This window comes from Tyto alba, unplaced genomic scaffold (assembly GCF_018691265.1).
Source record: "Tyto alba isolate M040663 unplaced genomic scaffold, T.alba_DEE_v4.0 Super-Scaffold_39, whole genome shotgun sequence".
In the NCBI taxonomy this organism is placed as follows: domain Eukaryota; kingdom Metazoa; phylum Chordata; class Aves; order Strigiformes; family Tytonidae; genus Tyto; species Tyto alba.
In genome coordinates this window covers 13,137,202-13,164,908 of record NW_024881314.1, presented here as the reverse complement: position 1 = coordinate 13,164,908, position 27,707 = coordinate 13,137,202, and the positions used below count along the sequence as shown (strand labels likewise).

The window sequence follows — 27,707 nt, the reverse complement described above, 5'->3', positions numbered from 1 at the left end:
CATCTAAACTCTGATAGTCACTGCAGAGAAATAGGACCCTCCAGAAGGGATTGAGGCTAACCTGAGCAGAATTTCCAAGGCAGAGAAACCTCATCAGATCCGACAGGATGCCTCACACTTCAATAACCATGTAAGTGAAATACATCTCACTCTCAGAGTCCTAGGGTAAGGAATAAGAGACAGTAGATCTGAGCCAGGGACTTTGCTATCTCTAGACTCTATCAGAGGATGCCTAACTCCTCACCCATTGAGCACATGCATTGAAACAATTTGGGAGGAGCTGTTTGATAGTAAGTAGCTCTTGCATATCCTCTGATGCCTTTTCTTGTGATTGTAAGTGCTATCATGAAATTCTTTCCGAAATCCACCTGGCCAGATTGGCACTGGGAGAGATGCACGGCCAAAGTCATCCACAGAGCCTGCATCCTCACTGACTTCCCCACTGCTTGGAAGGTATGTAGAGAAATTATTATCTTCAGTCACATAGAGAATGAACAAGGTAAAGGCAGTCTTGATGCAATCCAGAGAAGATAAAAAAAATGTTGTACAGTTACCACAGATAAAGTACAGGTGTGCAGCATGACAGGATGGGGTGAGGTGGCATGGAGTGAGATGGGATGGGATAGAAGCTGTTACCAGCTGAAGAAAATGATCTTGGGAGCATTGATGGTGTCAACATCTGAGAGTGTTTCAGATAGATGTGGGAGGGAATAGCAACTTATGGATCCTAAGGATGCTTAAGGTGTTGTCAGGAACTGCTATCCAACCACCAGGCAACTCAGTTTATTGCTCAGATGCAAGGAGTTAAAGAGAGCATGTTTGTTTTCTTTGGCTCAGTAATTAGGCCTCATGTGGAGGGGGTTGCCCTGAAAACCCATCTCTGACCCCAGCCTGGGGGTCAGAGAGCCCTGAGCCTGTGGATGACTGAGCCTGTGAAGGATGCACATGCTAAGCACCTCTGGATCAGGGCATGATGGCCTTTGGTACCTGCATAATGGGACTCTGGTTCACATTGTGCAATGCAGACACTGGCTCTCATCACTGCAAGGCTGAAGGCTCCAGTAACCTAGGGAGATGGCTGCTGGGGACCCCAGTGCCCTGCAGGGGCCCATGTGCCCAGTACATCATGAATTATTGCTTTCTGTACCTTCCTTTGTCTGCAACCAAATCAACTCTGGGAAGAATAGAGGTATGGGCAGAACATCGTGTGCCCTCACTCTGAGAGATGCCATGAGTTGATCTTGCAACTCAACAGTGTCAGTACACGGACAGGTGAAATGTGTTGGCTAGAACATTGTTTGAGATGGTGCAGTCACCATGCTGAGCTCAAAGTGTCTGTCTCTGGCAAGACAGAAGTGCAAGACAAGGTGCATGCACAATGAGTAGTGGGGGAGGGGAGGTGTGTCTAAGCACATCTCATCTCTAAACCCAGAATCACTAGTGACTTTAGGAAGACCCACAGCCATGTTTGCCTTAGGCTCTTCTGAGGCAACTGTTCACAGCTCTGCCCAGTTCAGGCCAGTGTGGATCAGAACTTAGAACTTAGGAGAAGATGCCATTAAACATATAAACACCATGGGCTGTGGGATTGGACACAGTCATGACAAAAGGGCAGCTTGACAGTGTACTATCCCAGGGGAAGGAAAAGGCCAGGGGCTGGGGGTACAGCTGGGTGAGCAGATGTCAGGATTCCTGCTTGTTGTAGAGGTAACAGTCTCCATTTTCCTGGACTTGTGCATCCAGTCCTGGGTTTTTGTAGGTCCTTCAAATGGGCTTTCTGCTTGCTCAAAGGTGATTTATTTTTACAAATTTAAACTAAATCCCTCCAGCCATTTTTGAGTAATACTAGAGTTAAAAAGACTATTTTCCTATTTAAAAATATTCTAGCTAGACTGTTTTTATTAAATCAAAGTTAAGTCAAATAAAGACTGCAGTCTGAAAGTTCAGACTCGGGCAGGAGCTAGTCCTCTCTGAGGAACTGTGCTCTTGACAGACGGGTGTCTGTCCAATGCCCACCGAACAGCCACAGATCACCACCCTGCAGCTGGAAAGAGCACGGAGTAGGGGCCAGATCCTGCCTGGATGAGGTGTGCACACCCTGTATCCTCAGGACATGGGATGCAACAGGACAGGAGAGGAGTGGAGGGTCACACACCTTGCACTTGCTTCTCCTTACATGTCCTGGCAGCTCCCTAAAGACAACAGGTGGGATTTTCATCCCTTTCAGCCAATTCATTCCCAGTCATTGTCTCTTTCAGTGGCATAATCTTGGATGATGGGTCCCTGTGGGGTGAGGGATGAGGATGGGAGTGGTGAATATAGCTGTACAGGTGCCCTTCAGGGAGGTAGGATACAAGGAGACACGGACATCTTGCTTTTCTCCCATAGCAATCCCAACTACTCACCCTCCACCCTGTGGTGGGGGGATGGGGTAGAAGGTCCTTGCTGTGGCAACCCAAGAAATGGCACTGAGTGGGACAGGGAGGCTCTACCCTTGGCAGGGACAAATCTGCTTCAGGGCTCTGTGGTGTCCTGCAGGGCAAAGGGAGGTGGCCGTTGTGTACAGTTGTGGAGGGCAGCCTGTGGGGCCATGGGATGCCCCCCTGCTTCTTCATTCCCCCACTGGGTGCTCGTTGGGCTGCTCCACCAGCCCTGTGGAAGCTGTCACACTAGAGAACATCACATCAAAGGCAGGCTCGGGTGCCACACAACATGTGTAACACTTGTTGGGCCTGCCAGCTCCTGAGATGATGTGAGATGAAGGGAGCTGGCTGTTCCCAAATGGGGATGGCAGGAAGAGCCGAGTCCCTATGCTGTCTAAATGTGTGAAAGAAAGGGAAAAGCAGCAAAAGGAGGAGAGCAAAGGGCTGGAGAGATGCCAAGACTATGGGGGCTCTTCTTTCTTAGAGACTACAAACATCCCAGCATAGAGGGGCTGCAGGGGTGGAGCCATGTACTGGGGGACCACCAAGCTGACAGGCCCGGGGACCATAACCCCCCCCGACACAGGGTCAGCTACCAGGCAGGTGCTCATTGTGCTGCAGGGCTTAGTGCAGTCAGTATCTACATGTCTTCTGGTCGTGCCAGGAGACAGCTTTTGCCTATGGACACCTGGAAATGTTTCTTTCTTTGCCTTCCCATAACAAAAACCACGTGGAAAAATGGATGCAAAAAATAAGCATGTGAAAGCTACAGAGAAAATGTGATTTTTTAACATCACCAAACAGTCTTCCCCTTTACAAGTCCATGTCATCTTTCTCATTGTTATCACGTTATCTTACTTTGATATCTGGGGCTTTAGAAAACAAGTGTCCTCACTGGTGTGACTTTGACTGTGGGCAGACTCTGGGCCTGGTTCTCTGCTGTGTTACTCCAGTCTGACACCAGTACATTGCCATGATGACATCATTTGGATTATTTGATTTATAGTGATTTAGAAAAGTTGGGTCCTGTACAATAATGCAAACAATCAAAGACACAAAGCAAAAATAGTGCCTTTGAGCTGCACTTTCACATTGCATGATATGAGGTCTTAATGTTGAAAGCCTTAGAGTGCACAAAAGGAATTTTCTTCATTTCATATATTATACAGTTGCCTGAAAGAAACGGCAAACAACTCCTCAGCCTGAGCATGCTTTGTGTAGGCTGAACAGCTTTCTAAAACAGATCTCCGCTGAAACTTGGATCAATATCTGACAGCAAAACTAGTTGCTGGACCCATGACCAAGGAAACACAAACGACCTTTGCAGAGGCCCAGGCCAAATTCTGCTCCCTGTTACATTGATCTGAAGTACTTTTGCTGAAGACAAGTTTATCTGAAGCTTCCAGTGCTCTGTGAGAGCAGAACATATCTATCAGTGTCTTTGCAAACAAAATATCCTTTCCTTTTCTTCTCCACTGATCAACTTCACCTGACCCCAATTCCCCAGCAAATCCCATTACTACAGTCAGAACACCAGTCTCTTCCTAAGACTTTGAAATGCCACATTTCAGCCAAAGTTGTACCAAACACTTGGATTACAAAGAACATGGTAACTGCCTCCAGTCTGACAACAACATTTAAGACTGACTTGGAAATACTGAGCTGAGGAGCCACTTTCATTAAATCTTCAAATGTTGTTGTCAGAAACACCCTCAAAAGCACCACACATAAAAATAATGATTAACCACAAACCCAGCACATGCAAGAGATGCTAAATGAGCAATTATCCAGCTTCACTTCCCCTATCTTGACACCACTGGGTGAGGAACTTACCGTTCTTCCGCTCCGCAAAGGGTGGTGGCTGGAGCTTGGTGCCATCTCTCACTTCACTGGCAGCCTTTTCTTTGGGTGCCTTTTCTTCTTCATTTCCACTTAGTGCACTTTTGTGGTCCGAGCGATCCTGTTTGATCACACCATTCATCACCGTGACTGAAGGGACTGATCCAGATTCTGGCTGCTCCACTTTGGATGATCAGGTAGAGAAACAGACACTGCAGTGACCTCTGGAAGAGAAGAGGAGCAGGTAAACATGAAGTCTCCAACCAACCTGTGGAATAGCAAACAAAGGCTGGCATTTGTGAAACAATCAGACCACAGAAAATTACTCCATGTGTTCTCCTGTGTTAGATACATTGCAGGGGAAGACTCCAGGATTCCCTATTGCCTGCTCAATTCTGTTCTCCTTATCTGCTGGGTCTTCATCCTTGGCTACTTTGCTGGAAAAATTTCCATCCATAAGCACAGAATATTTGCAGAAAGAGAGGGGTGTTATGAAAAAGCAGTCATGGGGCACCCACATGAGAGAGCTCTTGAACTGTTAGAAATACAGAACAGATCGACAAATGAGAACAATTTTCCTTTATATAAGGCTCTGGTTTGCTGAGAAAACTGGGTGACAGAAATAATTCCACACAGTACAGAATAGGCTGCTAATTACATGATGCAGATAGCAAATGAATAGCAAACACCAGTTAGCTTTTACATCAGGAAGTGTACAAACAGCCTGCAAAGTGAAATATGCATGCAAAAACTATTCTTTGACATCAAAGTTGTGATTAGCACGCATGGTAGAGTTAAAAGTTTTATGAAGAATTCAACCATGTTTGGTTAAAAAATTTTGAGAGTTTTTGAAGGATAGGAGGAATTGTTTGTTTGTTTACCACATGGTTCTACTCTGAGGCTTATGTGGGGTTTATGGTCAAAATACAGCAGGAAAACAGTCAGGAAATTCTGTAAATTCAGGTTGTGCTTCTATAAACATCTGGGCAAGGAGGTGCTTCCTTTGATGGCACCCATATCTCACCAGAAACAGGGAGGGGAGAGATTCAGCTCACAGCAAATGTATTTGTGGGATGCAGGCATATGTCCCAAGAGGAGCTGCTGATACTAAGCACACCAGAAGAAAGCTGCAAGGACTGTTTCAACAAAGTGGTGTCCAAAAAAAATCTCCAGATGTTAAGTGAAAGTGAATGCCTGTAAGAATCAGCACCAGCTCCTAATGAGTCCCATCAGGAAAGAGCTGAGGAGAGCTAAAAAAGGTCATTTGTAAAGAACAAGAATAGAAAAGTGCAAGATTGATTCAGTGATAAAATCTGATTTAATACAAAAAAGTTACCAATTTACTGTATAAGGAAGTAAGAATAGTACATTGTATATCATACCATCTCCTCCATGCTACGTGTGCCAGGACTGTCTCACACCCGTCTTCCTACCCTGCACCAGCAGGGATTTTGCCATCGTCTTTCTCATCCATCTCACTGCCTGCCCCCACCTGCCCTAACCATTCCCCCATGGCCGTGTCCCACTTGGCTGCACATCAGATATTGTGTCCGTCTGTCCTGCTTTATGCTGTGTTTCACTGCTGGGAGGTTCCGTGTAGGGAGCCCATGGGGTGTATGCACTGGCCAGGGAGGAGGTTGCAAAGGTGTCTGTGTTACTTTTATCACTTTGAGGATGGGACATAAAATTGTCCCCATGTCCATCGCCTGGGACAGACTGTGTCCATACCCAACCCTGCTGTCTGGGCTCTGAAACAAAATGCAAACCCACTCGTGATTCAAACTCAGTCCTTACCACCAGACCATCCCTTGTGCTGTGTGCTTCCCATCACTGTCTTCTCCACTCACCTTTGTGGCACTTTCCCCATCTCCTGTGCTCAGCTGTTGCTACGAAGTCTGACGTGTCATCCCTACCCATGGAAACAGTCCTGCAGGCATCCAGACAGGTCAGAGCTGTGCTGTGTGCCACATCTTTAACTAAGAATCTCAGCTTCCACCTCTGCTTGAGCATTTAACTCCCTTGAGCAGTTCATGGTCTTATTTCTAGCGGTGCAACTGCTATGAAATGCACCATCCCCACTGTGATGGGCAACCTATCTAACTGCACATCCAGCCACTGGTGGCTGTAGGGCTGCAGACCCACTTTGACACAAGCAGCATTAGCTCCTAATCTCTCTAATTCATTATTAATGTGGAATATGCAATAAGTGTTTACATTACTATTTTAAAATGTACATTTTTTTTTTTTTTTTTTACTTTTAGAAGTTGCTGATATGATGCATCTTTCCAGTGGAAACAGTGGGTGATGACAGGACAATCCAGAAAACTGCATCTGCTTACAAAAATGAGACTTTGTTCAACTGAACACTAAATCTTTGATAAATTAGTCAGGGCTTTAGTGACGTACATGTTGAACCAATATGACAGTTTTATATGGATTATGATTATTAATGTTTTTGAAAAATAGAGAGTGTGAGCCAGACATCCAGTGCTGAAGCTGCAAGACCACCAGCAGAGGCAAGAGTCTTTCAGGAAGGCTTCTTACAGGCACTGTGTACAATCTTTTTGCACTCAGAGCATATGCAATATTTTAATTTGCAGTGAGTGTATTGGAGTCCTTATGATCTGTGCCAGGAGGTCACGCAGCGACCCCAGAGATGCATGCTTTCACAACGCATGCAAGCACCACTGGCTCAGTGGTGTTTTTTTCTGAAGTCAAATTTGGCTTCAAAACATTCCACATTGTTCACTCGCTTCAGCCTGAACTGATTGTATTTACAAAGCTAAAGCACACTTTTGAGCCTCAGAGCACATCTCCTATCAACCACTTCTGCCAACACATAAATTGCAAGGCTATACAGAGTACAGGCCATGTCCCATCTCTCTCTGCCTATAAATATTAATTTCATAAGGCTGGACTACCATGGTAGCTCATGGGTACCTCCTTGTAAGACACTGGAGATCCACCGGCGCAGATACTTGGTTTACAGGCCTTGCTCTCTGTTAAGAGAGCAACGTAGCATGGATGAGGATCAGATTTGCTTCCTTCTAGACATGCTTGTTTCACCCAAAAGAGGCCCAGATGGGGCTTGGTTGTGTCTCTTTTCCAAGGACTTTGGCTCACATATAAATCCAGGGGTTTCTGAGAGCTGCCTCTGTTGATCTGGTCAGGGAAGGGGCACCACAATCACAGCCTCCCAGGCCAGATCTTTTCCTGGGCTGTTGGTGCAGACCTACAAGATCTTCAGACACTTCATCTCATGTATGACCTTTCAGGAAAAAGCACGGGTTTCCTGATTGATGCAATGCCTGCATCCCACTGCCACTTCCCAGTGCTCTTCAGATTAAAACTGAGGGCATGGGAACACAACTCTTCAGCTCTAGTGGAGAGAAGAGAGAGAAAGCAAAAGGGGCACAAAGTCCCATGGTCCTTGAAGCCTGGAGCTGGGTGCTCAGCTTGTCACTGAGGGAGCCTGAGCCCTGTCAGCCCTGTGTCCCTGGGACACGGGCCAGGCTGGATGGACTCTTCTCCTGACTGCCTCTGGGGCAGTGACTGGCCAGGTGAGGTACCTGAGCACTTCTGGGTATGGCCAGGTCATGCCACCCATGGTACCTTCTCACATATTCCCTTCCTTGACTTCGAGTCACAGCAGTGCAGAGTGCTCATGCATTCTCCAGTGACTGTCAACCAGTGTGTCCCTAATGCCTGCTGCTGCTGAGCTTGGGGCCGTGACACAGGCAGTTTGCATTGCCCCTGCCCTGCAGATTGACCACTCCGGGCAAACACCCTTCTTGGGTGCCACCTTCCTCCCACTCCTGCCATTGCAGGAGGAGGCAATGGAGCAGCACCTCCAGACAGGCTTCCCCTCTCCCTTTACGCTGCTCCCCCATCTCCGGGGCAGCCAGTGCAGCACCCACAGATACCACACACACTTTTGAGTCTGTCCTGCTGGGGGAGATGTAGACTGAGATTTGTGCCAGCCTGCAGCCCTCGGAGGTCCTGTGTGCTGCCCAGACACTCAGATCAGCAATCCTACTCTCCGGGGATGCATGTTTCTGCACGGAGGGAGCAGGTTTGGAAACCAGAAACCGAGGCAAGTGCAGCACAGGCACATCCCTGGTGAGTGGCATGGACCCAGAGCATGGCTGCAGGTTCCCCAACCTCTCTTTGGGCTTCAGCGTTCCTCACTGTGCAGGCAGGGTAACTCACTGAGGAGACAGCCTCTGCATGGGGGCAGCTTGGCGAGACCAGCTCTGCTTCAAAGCTAGCTGTCAGGAGGAGGGCACAGTCCCTGTTCCCACCATCCATGGCAGCAAGGGGCTGTGTGTCTGCTGATTCCTCCAGCCTCCGCTTCCCGTCTCTGCTGAGCTCTGGCTGTGCCACTCTGCCACCTGGCAGCCCCCAGCCCACCACAAGCAACCAGTAGGTAGGGTCACAGCCCAAAACCGCTGAGTATCAGGGCTAAACCCTGAGCCATCCCTGCCCTCATCCAGCCTGGGTGCTTGGTGCTATTTGGGATTTGCAGAGGTGCCTTTGTGAAATCACCCAGCACTAACTGGAGGAAGAGCTCAGGCACACCGACCACTCACACACATCACCTGGGACTCTGCAGGCTGCTCTGAGTTTGTTACAACTGTGAGCAAGCAGTTTTCCCACACAGCAAAACTTTCCATGATTTTTATAATTTTCCTTGATCCCAAATTGAGGTAGGAAGATATTACAAAATAAACAAGAGAAAAATAGGGTAGCAGGTCACTCATAATTTTTCTTTGGACAAATCTAAAACATTTTATTTTTTTAACATTTTTAACTTCTTCTTAAGAAAAATAAACTAAACCACTGAAATTAAAAATGATTTTAAGAAGTTGGGAAAAACTTTAAGTTTTTCTCCCTGAGAAACAGTTTTGGCTTCAGCAGCTCATCTGCCAACAAAAAAATTGTCTGGCTGGAAAATTCCTAAACTGAAGAATTCACTGTCCGGGTCTCAGTAATCACCTTCCACATCTCAGGTCTCCACATGTCAAGTAAATGCCTGGATCAAGCTGCTTTCTGGCTTTCCAGGAGTGAGCTTCATGCCAAGGTGCGCACCAGGAATAGGATCTACCACTCATTGGAACAACCTGAGACCCTTCTTGAGCTCTGCTCTGGGATCTGACATAGGGACAGACACTTCTTCCTTGGCTCAGTGCCACTGCTGTCCTGCAAATATACCTTAGCAACCCAAAAAGAAAAGAAGAAAGGAGATGGAGAATCCCTCTGTCACATGAAGCATGCCGGGCTCCAGATTTAATCCCAGTGTCTGAGCAGAGGCCTCCAGCATCATTTAAGACACCCCTGCTCAGCTGGCTGATAGAAGGCAGAGCCTGCAGCAGCTAGACCTGAGGCATCTCTACAGGCTTGAGACACCCACGTTCAGGCACCCAGCTCCTGCCTGTAGCCTACATAGGATAGGCATAACACCTCGAAATGCAATTTGCTTCTAACCTTTAGAAATGTCTTAACGAATGACACGTCAATGAGGTTGACCCCTGCTTAGGTTACCATGATACAACTTTGTTGGTCTGTGCAGTTCTTTCCTGCCCAGCATGGACCCATACATCTAATCTTCACTTCCCATCCTCTCACTTTTTCCCCTGTGCCGCCTCCTGCAAGCACCAAGATGGGAATAAGCATAGTTTACACTTCCTCAGATACTGGATTCATTTAAATCCTCCCTTGCTTTCCTGTTTGCTCTATTGGAGGTTGAAGTGGAAGTAAATACATTCAGCTCTAATGCATGTGCAGCACCTCTTAAGCAATCATGACCCACCATAAAACTTTAAATACTCAAAGAGGAAAACCAGGAGAGAGATGTTCAGAGATGCAATTCAGCCTTATCAAATTCTTCACGTGTTTGTTGTGGTGTGTTTGTATTCCTGGGCTTCTGCTTGCAGGAATGTTTCTGATAAAACCATCTCAGTAAAGATGGACTTTATGTTTTTTAGCTGATGTTTACAGTGCTCAGACAGTAAGAGTAGCCCTGGATTCCCATGGGCAAAAGTCCTGTGGACATTTGCACTGTCTTGTTGTAAATGCTGATCAAACCCTGCTATGTACAAGCTCCAGCAGGAATCCTGCCTGATCCTCCTTAGAGCCATGTTTGGCACGGCAGAAGACAACTCTGACCACTTGCCCCCGCACCCAGAACAAGAGACCTTGGTTCCTTTGAGACCATCCTGGGGCTGCCAGGGAATGCACCACAGCTATTACCTCATTGTTTGCTTGCAGAGGATGTCCCCAGTGGATGATTCCCCTCACTGAACTCCCTCATGCCTCATCAGGGACAAAGAAAGACCCATTCTGTGACAGCACTGAGGGCAGCAGCACGGCGTGGAGCCTACAGGCTGTTTCCCACAGATCTGTGCATTCCTCCCGTGCTCCGGAGAAGTGACCTGCTCACCACTTCAGCCTCCACGCAAGGAGCTGCAGCTCAGGAGGAGCGCCTGGAAATGCAGCCAGAGAACTTCCCCAGTGAATGGAAAACAAACCAAGGAAACCTGCCACAAGCCTGGATGCCCCCCTTCACTGACAAGTTATTCCATGCAGCTTCTTGTGCAACCCCTCTGTGGGGCCAGTGCCAGGACCCAGTGAACAGAGTTGTGCAAACATGACGCCGTGAAATCTTTACTCAGGGCAAACTCGCCTAGTATTTGGTCACATTGTGATCCCCATGCTCAGCAAGGTTTGCCAACTGTTCGCACCCCCAGGGGTTTTAGGATATTATCTCCTTCTCAGCCTCGAAATTCCCAGTGTTGATAACTGCTTCAACCTGCCTATGGGCCATGTGGCCTGAGACAGCAGTGACGAGCCCAGTGATGGAAAGTGGCATCTGTCTTCATCCGGGACGGCTCCTGGCCTTCAGCCCGGGGAGGATGATGAGAGATAGGCGCTGTCATCAGGGGAGCATCTCAGCCCTGGCCTTAGCCCCATCCCCTCAAGCTATTTTGAAAAGGAGTGATTTCTCCTCCATATTTCAGGGAATGAACCTTTCAGTGGTGAAAAGTAGTACAGCAAGTGGTGATCAGGAAAGGGGTTATTACCCAAGATCCACCTCTCTGTCAGTCTTCCAATTAGGATGAAAATATCTGAGACAAAGTCAGACTGACAAACTGCATGCTTCTCAAGTAATTGATATTAAGGTGGACTCATAGGGATCAGATTCACAGGTTCAAACTCCTTGAGGACTGATTCTCTGCTTGTGCATCTATGTCCATGGCACATCCACTGGCACCCAAGGGCCCTTCCCAGGACAAGGACTCCCTCATGCTGCACTGTGAGCACAGTCAGGCTGGTGTGACCTCTGTAATGTAATTTATTATATTCTAGTAGCACCCAGAAGCTAATCTGGAGAGTACTTATCATATACAACATTGCAGGTATAGTCGTCATGTGGTAGCAAGGGAAGACAAACACAGTAAATGTCAGAATTGAGAAGAACATTCCAAATGAGACTGAATGACTACGGTTTGATATGGTGGCACATGGTGACCATCACAAGAAGGTAAGTCTGACTGGGCAATGGGTTGGCACGGTGAGGCAGCTAGAGTCTAACACTCTGGCAAGGGGTGTCTGCCTGGAGGGCAAGCCACCTGATGGGCTCTGACTATCACCATGACATCCCAAAGAGCTGTCAGCCCTCTTTATTCTCCTGCTTGCAGTGCTGCAGACTTGGCACTACTGCTATCTTCTTCCCTTGACAGCAAATTGCACGTGAACATGGGATGTGTGGGCATGTCTGGCAGAGCCTGCAGCATGGATGGGATGGGGTCAACCTGTGAGGACATTTCTGAGAAATGAACTGTATGAAAAAAGCAATGGCAAAACACTCCTCCTGTTCCACATCTGCCTGCAAGGCCTTGCGATTTTTAGAGAAATACCAGGTCAGTATTAACCTTCCAAAAGGTAACAGCTTGAAACCATGAGCTTTCTTGGGGAAACTGGGAGGAGGCCTGTGCTATACAAAATCCCTTTGCTGACATCTGCGCAAAATCCAGAGTTGTGCCCACTGCCAACTGTATGATTAGACCCAGAGCACCGACAGTCTCCAGTAAACATCCAGGGCCTTGAGAACAGCGTGTCTTGGGTCAGCAACCCGCTGCATCCCTCAGAGCTCTCTCTGTGGTTGGCATCCATCTAACCAAATGTCGAGGTGCAAGTGCAGGGACTAGAGCTGAGGCACTCTCGGCTCGCTTTGCATTCACCAGGGTGAAACAGGAATTTCTAGTGCCTGACTGCGAGCTGAAGAGCAAGTGAGATGATTTGCTCCCTAAAGCACCCACTTCTTGCCAGTGGCTGTAAAAAGACCCTGTCTTGTGTGATGGACTCAAATGGAGGAGTCTACCATTAGCTGAGACAGTGGCCATGCTGTACCACTTCCAGTGGTTATTCTAGGATGTTCAACCCACAGCCCCAGCTTTTCTTGGAGTCTCTTCAGTTATAGCCGCTTAAAAAAGAAATTACTTTTTGCTCCAAATGGTATTTAACACAGCCCCGGTCATTCTACAGCCATCAAGCAAGCAAACAAACCCTCCCCACATCACTCGCCACAACAGAGAGGGCACATCATTGTCACTGATGTGACTGGGAGTGAAAGTCTGAGCACTTGCACATCACATTGCCCAAGAGAGATGGGAATTTTGGAAAATCTCTGTGTAAACAGAGTACTTGTTCTGTGACTGATCAGCACCATACTTAGATGTCTCATCGAGCCAGAGCTCCCTATGCTGGCAGTTGGAAGAGATAGGTTGTCTCAAGAGCCCGCCAGTGTGGATAAGTTAGGTGCTGAGACAGGGTGGAGAGGATACTCCTTTTACATGCATTGTCCTCAAGTTTTGACACCTTCTCTTGTGGCACCACTGCTCCTCTGCATGGGCTCTGTATTGGCACAGAGGCAGCCCCAGCTCCTGGCACTGTCCGGGGAAAGATGTGCCTGGAGTCAGCACGCTGCTAATAGGACCCATCCACAGGAGGGGTGTGAGTGAAGGATGGCAGTGTAAGGGATGGATGGTGGTGGTAACACCAGGACATTGTACTGTGCTCCAGACACACAGAAAAAATGCTCCAGAGGGAAAGGGGGAGAAACAGAGTCATCCACATAGGCTGAAAGAGTGAAAGGTTTGAAAAAACGAGTAGAGTCTGACTGGGCAGCGAGACTACAGGAGCCATAGGAGTATAATTTCACTTCTGGATATCAAAGATGGGACACATCTTCATGTTGATGTGAGGCAGCCTGAGCACTCCAGCTGTCTCAACTCTTGTTCTTGTACAGAGCTTATTCAGGTTTGGTCATGGCAACAACATTGACTGTATGGATGGCAGACCCAGGGCTGGTACTTTGGCCTTCCTGCAGACTTCATTTTGCTCAATGCCACATGACACAACCCCCGTGAAAACTCCAGCACTCTCTGCTAGTGCCCTGTGCTGACCCCTAACTCCTCTGTGCAAGCCCCTTGCCACTAAAGCCAGCCTGCTCTCCCATTCACAACCTCTCTCCATGCTGAGAAAGAGATGCAAATACCCAGAAGGGCAAAGCTACAACCCGGCTCCCTACAGTCCCCAGAAATATAGTACAGTGCATGGAGAAGTTGGGTTGGAAGCTGAGCCACAGCACAAACCTACACAGTCATCCACAGCCTCTGCCCTGACCGTGGGCTAGGCCAGGGCAGGGCGCAGGGGCTACAAGCCCTTTTACACAAGCTGCTGTGCTACTGCACTCTGCTACAAGCACTTCAAGTTTTTTCAGCTGTGGTTGTGGTTTCTGAATTTGGCTTGAGATTGGAAGGGCTTAAGTATTGCAGTTCACATGTTACCTGGCATTTACCACCAGTTCTTAGCCCTGCTCATGTGTCCGAAGCTATTTCCTGGTAAAACAGCCCATTAAAAGTACTACGATAACTTTACCGGACAACACATACAAATAGTTCTGAGTTAGATAAAACACCTCCTCATGAATCTGGGCCATGTTTATAGTTTTTAAAGTAATCTTAAAATAAACTTAAAAATCTTAAAATAAGTGGTAATGTTCTAAGTATGTTGAAAAGGCTCAAAAAGTGGTTATCCACCTCAAATTTGTTCTTGCTGCTTGTTCTGTTTGTAAAACTGTTTTTAGGCTAATCTTGTGAATTGTCCAGGTTTGACTCATGAATCCTGTGTGCTGGGGCTGGTGGTGTTTGGATCACACCAGTTACTGCCAAGATACTGGATGCAGGGCCCTGCACACCCAGGGACACCCCTGCTCCTAGCAGGCTTGGTGGGCTATGGACACAGGCAGGATGAGTATTTTGACAGAAGTAACACTTATTTCTAAACAATTATTTTATTTGATTTTGTTTTCTCTATAAACATTTAGCAATTAGCTGTTTCTGCTAGTGGCAATGCAACCTGTTTACAAAGGACAACCTCCTAATAGGAAGGAAACAGCATTGTTTTCATAATATGGTTTAAATTCAGCCCCAGCCAAAACTCATGCTTTTTAAGTTTTCTGGTGAAATGGGAATCCCTGGTGTCTGGAATTACCCCCTGATACTTAACATTACCAGCATCACTGTTGCCATTAACGCTGATACTACTCCTACTACCAACTAGGAGCTCTGACAGCTACATAACGAGCAGGTTTCTTATTTCAGTGAAGTGTGGAGGGTTCGTGAGGCCAGGCCCTACAGATGGCTGACCCCTCCTTCTCTGAGATTCCTGACGTCATGGGCACAAGCATCTAAAAAATCCAGGCTGAATTCTCTCATAGCATTGCACTGGATTCAGGAAAAAACTTATTGACATGGAGAGCTGTCCCGTACTTGGCAATCTGGAGTCTTCCACCAGAAAGGTGGCTGTGTCTCTTGCAATGCTGATGTGCCTACGAGGGGCCCTGCGGCACCAAAATGAGACACTGGCTGAGGTCCTTCAGCCCACATGGTCCCATAGCTCAGTGCTGGGCAGGGAATCTTCTGTCTCAGACCTAGGTCTGCTTGCCCTGCTCACATGGCATTACACAGCATGGATGCCCTTTGCACTGGGTTTGTGCAGTGTGCCCACATCCCAGGGTTGTTCCCTCTCCAGCACATCTGCTAAAGGCCAGTGGACCCCAGCTCTCAATTCAGGTTCTTCCTGCATGTGGCTTGTGGCTCTGTGGCCATGAGGCAGGTCTAGCTGTGATTGGACACCCCAAAAGGGCTCTCCCGGTGGCGTTTGCAACCCTACCAGCAGCTGCCTCCTCACATTTCTGCAAGCAGCATTGGTGTCTCTTGTAGAAGGTCATCTGAATGTCTTTGGTTATTGCTGTATCGTTTAACCGTGTCCTAATTTTGCGGCATTTGCGGTTATGTCTGATCTTTGTCTCTCTTATTTTGTTACATTTCAGAAATGTAATAAACAAAATCTTTCTAAAAGAAAGAAAACATGGCAGAGATTTGAAATGGAAAATGAGCGCAAACTGGACCCATGCCTCTTTATCAGATGCCAGAAGGAGGGGAAGAAACGAAACCCACAATGACAAACACTATTAATAAAGTGATGAAGGCGGTTCTCAAAGAGGAGTGCAGCTGGAGGCAGAGCCAGCTTGCTGGCCTTGGATGGTCCCTCTGCCCGACGCGGGGGCCTCGCCAGCTTGAGTTGGCAGAGGGTGCATTCAGTGGGTGGGAAAGGCCACAGACTGACCTAGCTGGGCTTTGGGAAAGGTCCCAGACTGCTGGCAGAGGACTCATACCCAGGGGGTGTGTTCCCACTGCAGCAGGGACTAACCTGAGCCAGACTGTGGAGCAGACCTATGTGTTGGGTGGGTCATGCCCTGTGTGTTGCCTCTTTAGCCCCGTGGCTGTGGGTCCGAATACTGAATAGAATGTATCTGATGACAGGGCTCACATCCAACTCTGTGTTTCAGCTTGGTGACTCGAAGCCTCTCCGCCTTTGGCTACCCCAGAAAACAAGAAGTCAGGAAAGGCAGGGCGGCTGCTGATCTCTGTAGACCCTGTCATCCCCTTGCTTGAAGTCTAGCAAAACTATGGGACGTGTTTGTCTAGACCTCTGTCTCTTGCCCTCGACTGTTGCCATGGGCAGCTGCTGGAGCAGCATGTGTCTGCTGCACAGAGGGCAGCCATGCCCTGGTCTCTCCCACTGAACCATCTGGGCTTCAGTGTCCGTCCTGTGCAAATCACTGTCACTGTGTAAATTAACAGAGCTGCCCAGTGGGAGCTTTTAATGATAAACCCCCATAGGGAATCCAGTGCATAGCCTGTCTTCTTGTGTTCATTGATGATGTCAGAATACACTTTAATATGGAGGAGATTCAATGGAAAGTGCTTACAGCTGCATGGAAAGTCCAAAGGGAATGAAAAGGAATGGAAAAGGGGTCCTACATTCAGGGATAAAGTACTGTTCAACTTTTAGACCTGCTCCACAGCACTTAAATCCATCACATTCTCCACCACACCCATGAGAAGTCTCAGAAACAGCATAGCTGACCCTGTGCTAGAACATGGACATCCTTTGTGCTCCGGGGTGGGACAGAAAAGCTCTCAGTGTCCCTGACATTGGATGCCCACAATGTTTGGCAGTGTGGGGAACAGGACTGACTGCAGAGCATAGGCTGGACTGGGACTGTGCTGTGAGGGCATTCCCTCTTCAGTGCATTGTGCTGCCCAGCCACTACTGTGGTTCAGTGCTGAGCCCTACAGAGGTCTCCTGGGCAGTCTGATTTTCTGAAAAATGCATTGCTGCAACTTTCAGATCAAGGACACTGCAACTGGAAACCAAGAGTGGGACACTGGTGGAGCTGCCACAAGCTAGAAGTGGATATAGGCCTCTGCTTCCACTCTTCCTTCTATAGGTTTCAATCACCCTTCACTTCCTTGCTCCCAGATCTAGTGTAGCAAAGCCTGAGATGTTCTTCAATCTCTCGTTGGACTTGCTCAGTGCTTTATGGACCAAGCAAACAGGTCGTGGTCATAACCAGCCCAGGATTAGTAAGGAGGGAGCCCCTTTCAGTCCCTTTCTAGCTTGGTAAGTAGTTTTTACAAATGGGAATCATCTTGAGACAAAAGACGTATCCCATGGTTTCACAGTGTGCTGCAGGAAACACAGGTCCCCACTTTGAATGAAGGATGACTGCATGATGGTCCCAAGTTTGAGAGCACCCTGAGGTGGGTCACTCATTCATTGTCCCATGGCAGCCAAACCATTCCTGGGCTGAAGAAAGGACACACACCAAGTCCTGCAGGAAGCCCCAGTATCTACAGGAGAGACATCATAGGATATTCATGATTCACACTTGTTTCTCTTTAGAAGAATGCAAGACTAGGGGATCAGCATCAGCCTTTGGGTCTGATCCACTGTAATGATCTCAGTGACCAAAGTAGCTAAACATCTACCCATTTTCCCTGCACTCACAGGACTTTTAAAAGTGAAACTCCTAGGTGAACCCAAGAAAACACACACCATCCCATATAGGAAGGAAGAAAATGCAGATAGACCTGACAGTCTAGCTAAAAGCAAAATGCTATGTGGCTTCAAGTACAATAAACATATTACTGTGAGCAAGACACCTCACCCAGGTACACAGGAGTGCTCTGACACTAGAGAAGCAGTACAACAGATCCAGATCCCATCTGTAGCCAAAATGCTATGAACGAAAGCAAGCTCTTTTCTCCATCCCAAAAGGCTGGAGATACACGTCTGTATCAGAGGGATAGAAAACTTGTGGTCCCTTAAGACAACTAACTAAAGATCTATAACATGGGAATGACAAGCCATAGTGCAATAAAGAATATCAAGAACTGAAGAACCCCTCTTTTTTTAGCAGTCTTCCTGAGATACTAGCAAATGAAACATTCAGGGCCCATTACCCCATAACTTAATTTTTCACTCTAGGATCATTCCTGTCATGTCATAAAATCCCTTCCATTAACTTATCAAGCTCCATCTAGAAACAACATATGCTCCTTGCTCCTACTTTCCAGTTTGGAAGGCTGTTCAAGAATGTCATTCTTCTTCTAGCCAGAAATTTGAATATATTCTCCAGTCTATATTTATCTGAAAAAACACCCAGAGTCAAAGCACCACAAAGGGCCATGTTTAGGTAAGTACAGGTGAGGTTATTGCAAGAGGTAAGGGTTGGCATTAACTGGAACTCTAGGTCCAGTTGTTATTCTCATCACTGGTCCCTCTTATTTCAGTGATCATGACTCACAACTTCATGAAACACCTGAGAAATCACTTCCCTGGCTGTGTGTGAAAGGATTAGGAGACCCAGTAAAACTGCATGAGAATTGTAAACTTCTTTCATCATGGATCACATCAGTGCCAGAAAAATAAAATAATTATTATCCCTCAGTTGTACGAAGACAGATGCCCAGTGTTTCTATGCAGAATCCAGATTCCTTTTAGAATATCCTTTCTGGAAGAGCTGAGCCTGTCTTGGAAAGCACACACACATAGTGACAAGACAAGATGCAGTGTCTCCACTGATGGTTTTGTCTGTATCCTGGCAAGTAAGATCCTTTGGGAAATGGTGTCTAGGGAGGAGAGAATAAATCTCCACAGTCTGTCAAATATCCCATAAAGATCACCAGCTATGGCCCGCCGAGACAACAGTAGTCTCTCAATGGATCCCCATCACCAAGTCACAGCTCACATCAACAGATTTAAGTCTTCCCTAACCACAAATACACGGGCTCTCAGCACCAAAGACATCAGTAGGTGTAGCCAAGTTCAGCAAGGTAGAGAAGTGCCAGATTGGGTGGCTCAAAGCTCAAACCCTGACATCACCACTGGACATGCTGATGGAATAGCAGCGAAGAGTTATAAGGTATACGGCACAGGGGAGACACATCCAAATGGCTTTTGCAGTGCCTCATGCCTCAGGTGTACTAGAGCTATTTGAAGGCACCTGCATAGAGGTGACTTGAGTGATTTTGGATTTTCAGAACTTTCCTAACAACTTTCCTCACTAAAAGCTGTTAAGCAGCTGTCACCGAATATGAGTGTTTAGAAATAATGAGCAAAGGGTAAGTTTGTTTTAATGACGGCAGAAGGCAGGAAATCTTGCTAGGGCTTGTGCTGGTCAACATAATGATCTAGATAGAGACAGAGAAATTTTCCTTATAATGCCCATTTACTTAGTGCCATGAAAAAGAAACCCAAAATGGAGAGCTACAGAAAGATATCCTCATATTGAGTGGCTGAGTGATAAAAAGGCAAATGCAAAGTAATATCCATGGCGGAAAAACAATCCACAAAGAGCAGTGAGGATGGCCAAAACAGAGGTGAAAGGGGTTGTTACTCTTAACTTGGAAGAAGACTGAGGCAGGAAACCTCAGACTGGAAGACTGCCCAGTCAGGAGTGGCCCAAACAGCATCAGTAGGACATGGCTGGTCACTGCAGGAACTAGGGAGAATCAATGAGGTGCTCAAGCATCAGGTTTAAAAAGGACAAAAGAAATTATTTTCTTCCCCACCTTATAGTTAAACTGTAGAACTTTTTGCTGCACATGTTAAAGAATTGGTTGTATTCAAAAGGCGCATACATGAAAGAGAAATCCATCATGAGGTATTAAACACAGCGATGCTAGGCCTGGTTCAAAGAGCCTCTGAGGCACAGATGGTTAGAAAAGAGATCCACAGTGAGAAGGGGCCCTGAGCATTCAGTGGTCTCCTCTAGCCATGTCCTCCCCATGGCTGGAGACCAGACACTCAACTAGACTGACCTGTCTTTTGACCTCAATAAAGCCATTCTTATTGTCTCTGTCTTCCACAGATGAATGTGCTGCAGTGACTGCCTGTCAAACCTGTTTTGTGGCATGGTGGAGTTCAGGCAGAGAGGAGAAACACGTGTGGATCAGGAAAAGATGGAAATTTGTGGCAAGGGCTCTTGAGGCCTGGCTGAGACTCAATGCGCCCAGCACAGCAAATGCTCCAAGGCTGTGAGGAGCTCTATTGCCCCACCGCATCCCCTGCTGCCAAAGGACATTCCTCAGAGCTACTTGCTAAATAATGGAATCTAAATTTCCGCCTTCTTGTGGCAAACTTTAAAAAACCATTAAAATTAACCAAATTATACCCTGGTCTAAACAAAGGAGGGCTGGGGCTGCCAATTTCACAATTATCCCAAATGTCTTTTAATATGACACAGATAAATACTTTCCAATTACCCAATGGAACAAGGCTGTCCTGGGGGAAATGGAGAACAATATATTACAGGGGCAAGAGACCTATGAGATTAAGGATTTACACTCCACTACTCCTGCTGCAATCCACATATGGCAGGGGAGGGACGCAGCAAGGTGAGAGCCCGTCGTCACCCATGCCCTGGTGCTGCAGGTAGGACTGTTGTCCCAGCAGTACAGGGGCAATGAGACACCAGGGAATGGGTCAGACAGGAGGACTTATATCAAGGATTTTGCAGCTTCTGCTGACCAGAAAGCAGGGGGTGGGCTAAGGGCTGCTGACTGGCTGCAAGGTACTAGGACTAACACCACTGTCCTCTCCAGCACAGCTGTAAGTGCAGGGTGCTCTCTGTCCTGGTGCAAGCTGCAGGGGCTGTGGCAAATGCTGGTGGCACTGCACACACCACATGAACAGGCTCTGGCCTGCTGCTGGCTTCATGCTCATCTTGCTGCCCGCAGAAGTCAGACTGTGGGAAAGCATGGGTTTGAATTCAGGGTGACATACCTCTACAGCAGGAGGGGAGGGACATGTGGTACTCATGCCTAGGCTACTTTGAGTGTTGCACAGCGAGCGTTCTTGGATGGCTCTTGGCAATGCGTGTTTGCCTGTATTTTGGCCTTCACTAATGCAGCATCACTTGCAGCATTTTTAATTTAAAGATGCTAGCTCTCAGTCTTCCACTACCTAAGATTAGTTTAACTACAAAATCTGAAGAAGTCTGCAGGAGAACTATGGGTTTCTGTGCTGTTCACACCCAGGATACACATGAATGCATTCCCTGGGAGCACAAAGCTGAGCTGCTCCCCAGGAATCAGTGTTTATGCTGCAGTAGCTCTGCAGGATATCTGTTATCCAATATATATATATTCCTGGGGATCCTATTCTCTGACTTCTTTGCCCCATTGGTACTGTCTGGCTTTGTACATGTCCTCTGCTATCACAGTGATCCTAAAGGCTACCCACACGTGGGTAAAATGTGGATTTGTTTCTGCAGGAGATCCCTTGTGCATGTACAACACAGCCAGGAAAGCTTTCTCTGTTACAGATGAACCCTGAGACTGAACCCTGCCTCTCAAAGGCAGACATGTCTGGGAACACTGGTTTTACAAATCCATGCATTAGACATCTTGTTAGGCCTCACAGAAACCATAAACTAGACTTATGAAACATGACTTCAGTGAAAAATAACCATGAACTCCCCTTGATGAACCAGGTGATGTGCAGACTCAAGGGTTCCCTCAGACCAGTATTTTCCAGTCTTCCCCTGTCCCCAGGAGAGCTACAGACATTTGCCTCTAAATGACTGTTCCATGATCCCTCAGCCCTAGGATCCAAGGTCTGGAGACAGTGCTCAACAACACAGGGACTGTGAGAAAGCAGATTACCAGCTGTGGCAACATCTGCTGTTCCTGACTGTGTGGTTGGGGAAACTACCAGGGACTTCATCCTGCAGCACTTCCCTGGCATGCAGTGCTCTGTGGCAAACACTGCTTCCTTATCTCCTGTTGGCAGCTTCACAGTAGTTAGGAAACGGACCTGGCTGGGGCAGGAGAGGAGTGGGAACGTGATGGCCAGTGTGCTGTAGGCAAAGGGACAGGTCATGGACATCCCAGAGCCTGACTGCCCTGCCAGTGACAGAGATTTCACTGGAAAAAAGTTGAGGATCTTTAAAAAGAGGTTGAAGACTACTCTTGGACTCCACAAAATCCTCAGCAGTCTCATGATAGGAGCTACTTTCACCTGAAATTATAACACTGCTTTACTAGGCTTGGCAAAGGCACTAGGGTACTGATGGGGTTAAAAGCCCTCAGGACAGGGACTGTCTATCACACTGAATTTTTGGAGCACCATGGCCCTGCACAGAGCCATGACACAGCACCCAGGACCACAGCTGTCCATCACCCTCACAGCTCACAAGGGTCATGAGGACCCACCAATGCACCTCCAACATGAGCTAGAGCAGCCCCACGGACCAGCTCGCAGCCAGGCAGAGGTCCCTGGGGCTCAAGCCTGGAAGCAGCGTGGCTGTGTTAAGCATGGCTCTGGGCCTGTGGTCAGCCCAGCTCTGCATGTGTGGCCAGCGGAGCCATACCTTCCCCTCTGCACTTCTCTGTGTGTGCAAGGGTGCCCCTCTTCCTCAGCCTGACCACCTCCGTGAAGAGACAGGTGATTCCCTCAAGGGGTGTAGGGTAGGTGCTCCTTGCCCTGGGTATCAGCTACAGAGCTCTGTTTATCCCAGGAGTTGAGCAGTAGCTTTATTCCCACCCACAAACGTCCTCACAATCTCAGAAACATCTCTTTTCTCTATCACAATGAACCCACAAGTCTTAGAAATTTTGCATTAGGGGGGATCTAAGAGCCCAAAGCTTGCTCTGGGAATGGTTGAAGGATCTGAGTATGTGAAGATGTGTCCACACTGTGGGCAGTAGCAGAGGGTAGGCTGAGCCCTTGGGGAGAGGTGCAAAGCCCTTATGCGCTGGGCTGAGGAGGGTAGCTCATTGCACCATGCTGTGCCAGGGGTGCCGAGAATCTCTCTCTCCCTGCCATCCTTTTGCCCATCAAAAAGGGCTCAAGGACCTACCTGTAGCCTCAAGCTCTGGGTCTGGTTAGCCCCAAACCTCCTATCTCGCTTTCCAGGGAGCTGAGGTGCTAAGTGCTATAACCGTTAATACTACAGCACAAGGGAAGATACGGACATTGGTTACCTTAGAAACTCACAGAGGGGTGATTTTCTGATTCATATCAGATCCAGAACCAATGCTTTAGAATTACATACAGGCTTGTTGTTTTGGTAGAGTAACCAAAAGCAGATGCTGGATGGAGCAGCCAGTGAGAAGTGTAAGGACTCCCTGTGGGTACATGCAGCCCAGTGCACAGAAACAACCGGCCTGAGGAAGGATTTTCTTGCTACCTAAAACACTCTGCCATGTTCAGAGCCAGCCAGCCTGGGACACTACAAGCCCTGCTGCCTGCTGTAGATTGGGCCTGTCCTCTCCACTCTTTCAGGGTCCCTTCATACCTTCAGACTGACCCAGTGACAGAGCACATCTTGCATCCTCCCTGATGCTCTGCAGGCCTTTCCTCCCCTGTCTTGAGTGGGTTTGGTGCTCCCATGAACTCCTGGGCAGATGAACTTTTGTGGGGAAAAGTGATCCTTCTCAGCCATAAGCTCCCATGGATAAACTTAGACAGGAACACAGAAGCCAACAGGGTATGCTCGGTACTTACTAGCTGTCAGACCACCCATTTTCTCCCCCAGGCCTTTTCAACTCCTTCCTGGCAGCAGTTAGCTGCTTTTCACAGCTAAGCTGAGCCCCAGCACTGTATCATGTGCCGGATGAGTGCATGATCATTTTGCAAACCATGTTCAGTCTATTTGCAAGGGGAAGCTCTGCAGATCTGTTCCATGTTCTTTTTTGCTTCCACCAGCTCCAGGTGCATACACATGGCTCACACCACTCCCTGTGCAGCTGAACCCCCTTAACCATCTGAAAACCTCTACAGGAAAATCCATCATCCCAAACCACCCCATGACAGATGTGCACTAGCTCAGAGCATCCGTGAGCTCTTCCAAGCTTATGGGCAGCTGGTGAGCTAGGCAGAAGGAGGCACAATGCTCCCAAGTGTCCCAGGCATCTTCCTGTCCAACATTTTATTTCTCTGGGACAATCTGCATGTCATCACATGGTAAAACCAGGCTGGTTACAGAAGGGCTTTTCCCATGTCCTAGCCTCACACCACCTCCTATCTGCAGAGGCTTTGGCTGCTGTACTGAGACCTGTGTTCTTCGAAGAAGCACAAGGAAGAGCTGAGGGCAAGCTGGGACTGGTGTGCACTGCCCTGGGGGACTCTCTTGCATTATTTAGTGCCAGTCCTGTCAGTACCTCCCAAGAATCATGCACGTCCTGTTCAGAGCAAGTTTCTCCCCTGCCAGAAGAGGATCTAGGGTTGAACACAGAGAACTGAACTATGAGATACACAGGGGTGACTGCAAGGTCCATGTGCAGGGCTGGGAGCACCATGTGCTCCTCTGCAACATCTCAAATCCTTCTGAGCCAGAACCTGTGATGGGCCTTTGAAGTCCCCAATCTCTAGTTTGTGTTATCATGGATTTCTCTAATATGATGACCGATTTTAGGTAAGATTTGTGCGTGCTTCTTGACAACAAGGATCTCAGCATAATGCTGCAGAGTGAAGCAGAGAAAGCCTGTGCACTGGGAGAGGTAGTGATGCATTAGGAGAGCAAAGAGTCAAGTGAAGAAAGAAGGCAATGAAGACATGAGTGCATCCTTCTGGTCACCAGTCTGTCAGCTGGAGAAGAAGCTGAAGGCAGCATTTCCTGATGTAGACTGCACCTATGCTTCCAAAGATGCACCCCTGCACTGCTGCCATCTGCTCCTAGCACCAGGTGTGACTCCACAAGGCAGAGATACCTGTGCTAGAGCAGGAGCCACTGGCCTTCCCTCTCTGACACAAGCAGCCTTTATGCCACCTTGAGCTGGCTTAAACCAGAGCCAGGGACAGATAGTGAGGGACGAGCCTGGGGCTGTTCAGTGGAAACTCCATTGATTACTCAGTGCAGTACCTTCCCAACATCATGAACACCTCAGCCCCAGGGGAAAATCTGGGTTCTATCAGCTCTTATAAGCAAGTGTTTCGAAAGGTTTACAGAAAAGTAAAGTAAACAGAGCTCTGAGTAACAAAAGAGCCCCGTTTATGCATTCTTTGATTCACTGTAAAGGATGGTGTAAACTGACTTTTTAACCAAGCATTAGGCAAGATTTGGGCCCCCGCCATTATATAATAAACAGTGACATGGCTATATTAAAATATTTACTTAATGCACTGAAGTGACTTATAGTATGAGTGGCTACTCAATAGGATGGCCTAAGTGTTAAGGCGTCAGGTGCCATCGCCTGTATAAATATTCTGTGTGCACTTGTTTATAGGAAAACCCCATCTGGATTTGGCTAAAACAGCAGACACCCTGCTGACCCCAGTTTTTGCTATTGGAAAATATAACACAAGTGTTCACTCATCTAGAATAACAGCAGCGGTTAAGTGCCATCTGACAGACAGAAGGGTATTGGCTTTTCTCAATAGACAGCAGGCTTGGTGCTGTGAAGGGCTTCACAGCAGCAGCTCCCCAAGATTTACAGCATCCTGTGGACCAGAAGCAAAAGGCTCTGCCTCCCCACTCACAACCCTTGGCAGACAGGAGACATCAGAATGCCTGGGCACGTGCAGGAAGACTCAGACACCCTCAAATCCTGCTGAAACACAGTGGTGGGCTGTGTCACTTTGTGAGAAGACAGGAGGTCGGGTCTCTTTCTCCATCTATCTGTCTGCTCTCAAATGTTAAGCAGCTTCTGCCCATCTGTGGTGTCCACCTAGTTGTATCCACACAGTAGAAGTAACTGAGGCCAAGTAAAGCACATGCTGGAGCAGCAGTGTGCCTGTAGCATGTCGCCGCCTCCTGAGCTGGCAGTGGGAGCAGGGAACCTGGACTCTCTGCCAGGAATTTTCTTTGGTCCCTGCTGTCAGGCCATGAACAGAGAGACATGGGAATCCTCCCATGGAGTGGAATGGAGACGTACACACTCCCAGCTCCGGTCTCTCCCAGCTCCTTCCCCGCACACGCCCTGACCCAGGCAAGCACTGCTCTCCTCCAAGGATGCGTTGCTGTTCCTCCCACACTACACTACACGTGCACCAGATGCCTGCTCATCCTATGAACCGGTTTCTGCACCTAATCCAATCAGAGTTCAGCTTTTTTTGAAGTGAGTGACATGAATTATGTTGGCCTTCCAAGTAAGACCTCTTTAGGACTTGCCACAGCAGCACCAGTGTTCCTCTCTTTCACAGAAAATATCATGCCTGACACAGGTAAGAACCATATCTTTGTTTTTCACAGATACATATTTTTCTCCCAGCCAACTTACAATCAAATAACAGATTGTCATCCTTCTCCTACTTATTTTTAAAAAATGGCCTCAGCTCAGAGAAGATGTGGGGCCATGCAGGGAGAAGGAAGAGAATGGCCTGTCCTGGATCACCCGACCTGAATGAGGGACTATGAAAGTGTCTGACCCTCCCATCACAACGTAGGCCAAGACAGAGAGGAAAACACTTTAACTGCTGATTATCTTGACTTCAGTGCCTATGACCGTCAGTGCTGAAACCAGTGTCTGCTTTGGCTCCAGGAGGTTTAAACACTGGTGGGAGACAGGGGAAAAAGAGTGCAGATGCACTTGTCGGACACAGCACAGGGAGGGTTCTTCCAGGCAGTGGGCACTCATGCTTGTGAGGATTACACGTTAGGGGCTATCCCAGTGAAGGTTTCCCCTCACTCTTGTGCAGTCACCAGTGTGCTGGCGGAAGGAACCTCTGGAGATCTCTAGAGCCAAAATTCCGCTCAAAGTAGGACTAATGACAACATGAAATCAGGTCACAGCTTTGTATAGCTGACTCTTGAACATCTCCAGTGATGGAGACACCATGTAGGAAGTCAATTCAGACTGGCTACCTCTTTCAACCCCCCTTGGGGGATCCTCCATTCCCAAGGTCAGGTGGAAGGAGGAGAAATTAGAAGGTGATGGGAGCCTGATCCCTGCCCTCAGGGAAGGTCCCTGACATTTCAGTTTACTCCAGAAGGCTTCTGGCTCCAAAACCCCCAGGTCTTCAGCTCTCCAGATGCACTTTCCTGAGCACTCCTGAGTGGGACACAGAGATGGCTGGGGTGTTTGGTGCCCCCCGGTTCTTGTCTGAAAGGCTCTGGCCAGCTGGGCTTTCTTCCTGCAGGCAGACATGAAGCTGCCAGACAGGTGGCATTTCAGACTGCCAGATAAAATCCACTAAGCTAGTAAAAGAAAGATATTTTTCCATTGGAAAATTATTCTGAAATAAAATTTATGACTGTCAGCAGAGCTCTGTGTGCCCTGGAAGCTTGGTCTGACTGTGGGCAGTGATTTGGGGGCTCCGCAGGGACAGTTCACCAGAGCCCTCCCCTCCTTGGCCAGTCCCATGGGAGGCAGCAGCTGGCTGAAGAAACCAACCCACTGCCTGAGGGTTTTGCATACTACCAGTGGCTGCAAGAAATCCCCATCCTCCTAGTACCTTCAGGTAAAGATCTACCACAGGTTCTTGAAAACAGGTATTATCTCTCTACCTCCTGGGTGAGCTCACCATGAGTCCAGGGCTGAATCCATGCTTAGTGACTCCCCTTCGATGTGTATCCTAAGGAATGGGACT

General features: G+C 47.9%; 1 protein-coding gene across 6 annotated transcripts in view; it reads right to left on the bottom strand.

Annotated features, from left to right (window-relative positions):
- The window catches only part of MYOCD (myocardin), a 258,762-nt gene that overhangs the window by 111,974 nt on the left and 119,081 nt on the right, over window positions 1-27,707 (bottom strand). For 5 of the 6 annotated variants that reach the window (XM_032992119.2, XM_032992120.2, XM_032992122.2 and 2 more), the window contains exon 2: window positions 4,257-4,486. In XM_032992119.2, coding sequence (XP_032848010.2) covers window positions 4,257-4,404 — 148 coding nt within the window. In that variant the 5' untranslated portion in view covers window positions 4,405-4,486. Of the gene's footprint in view, window positions 1-4,256; window positions 4,487-27,707 lie in introns of those variants that run through there. The other variant, XM_032992124.2, reaches the window with a different exon arrangement.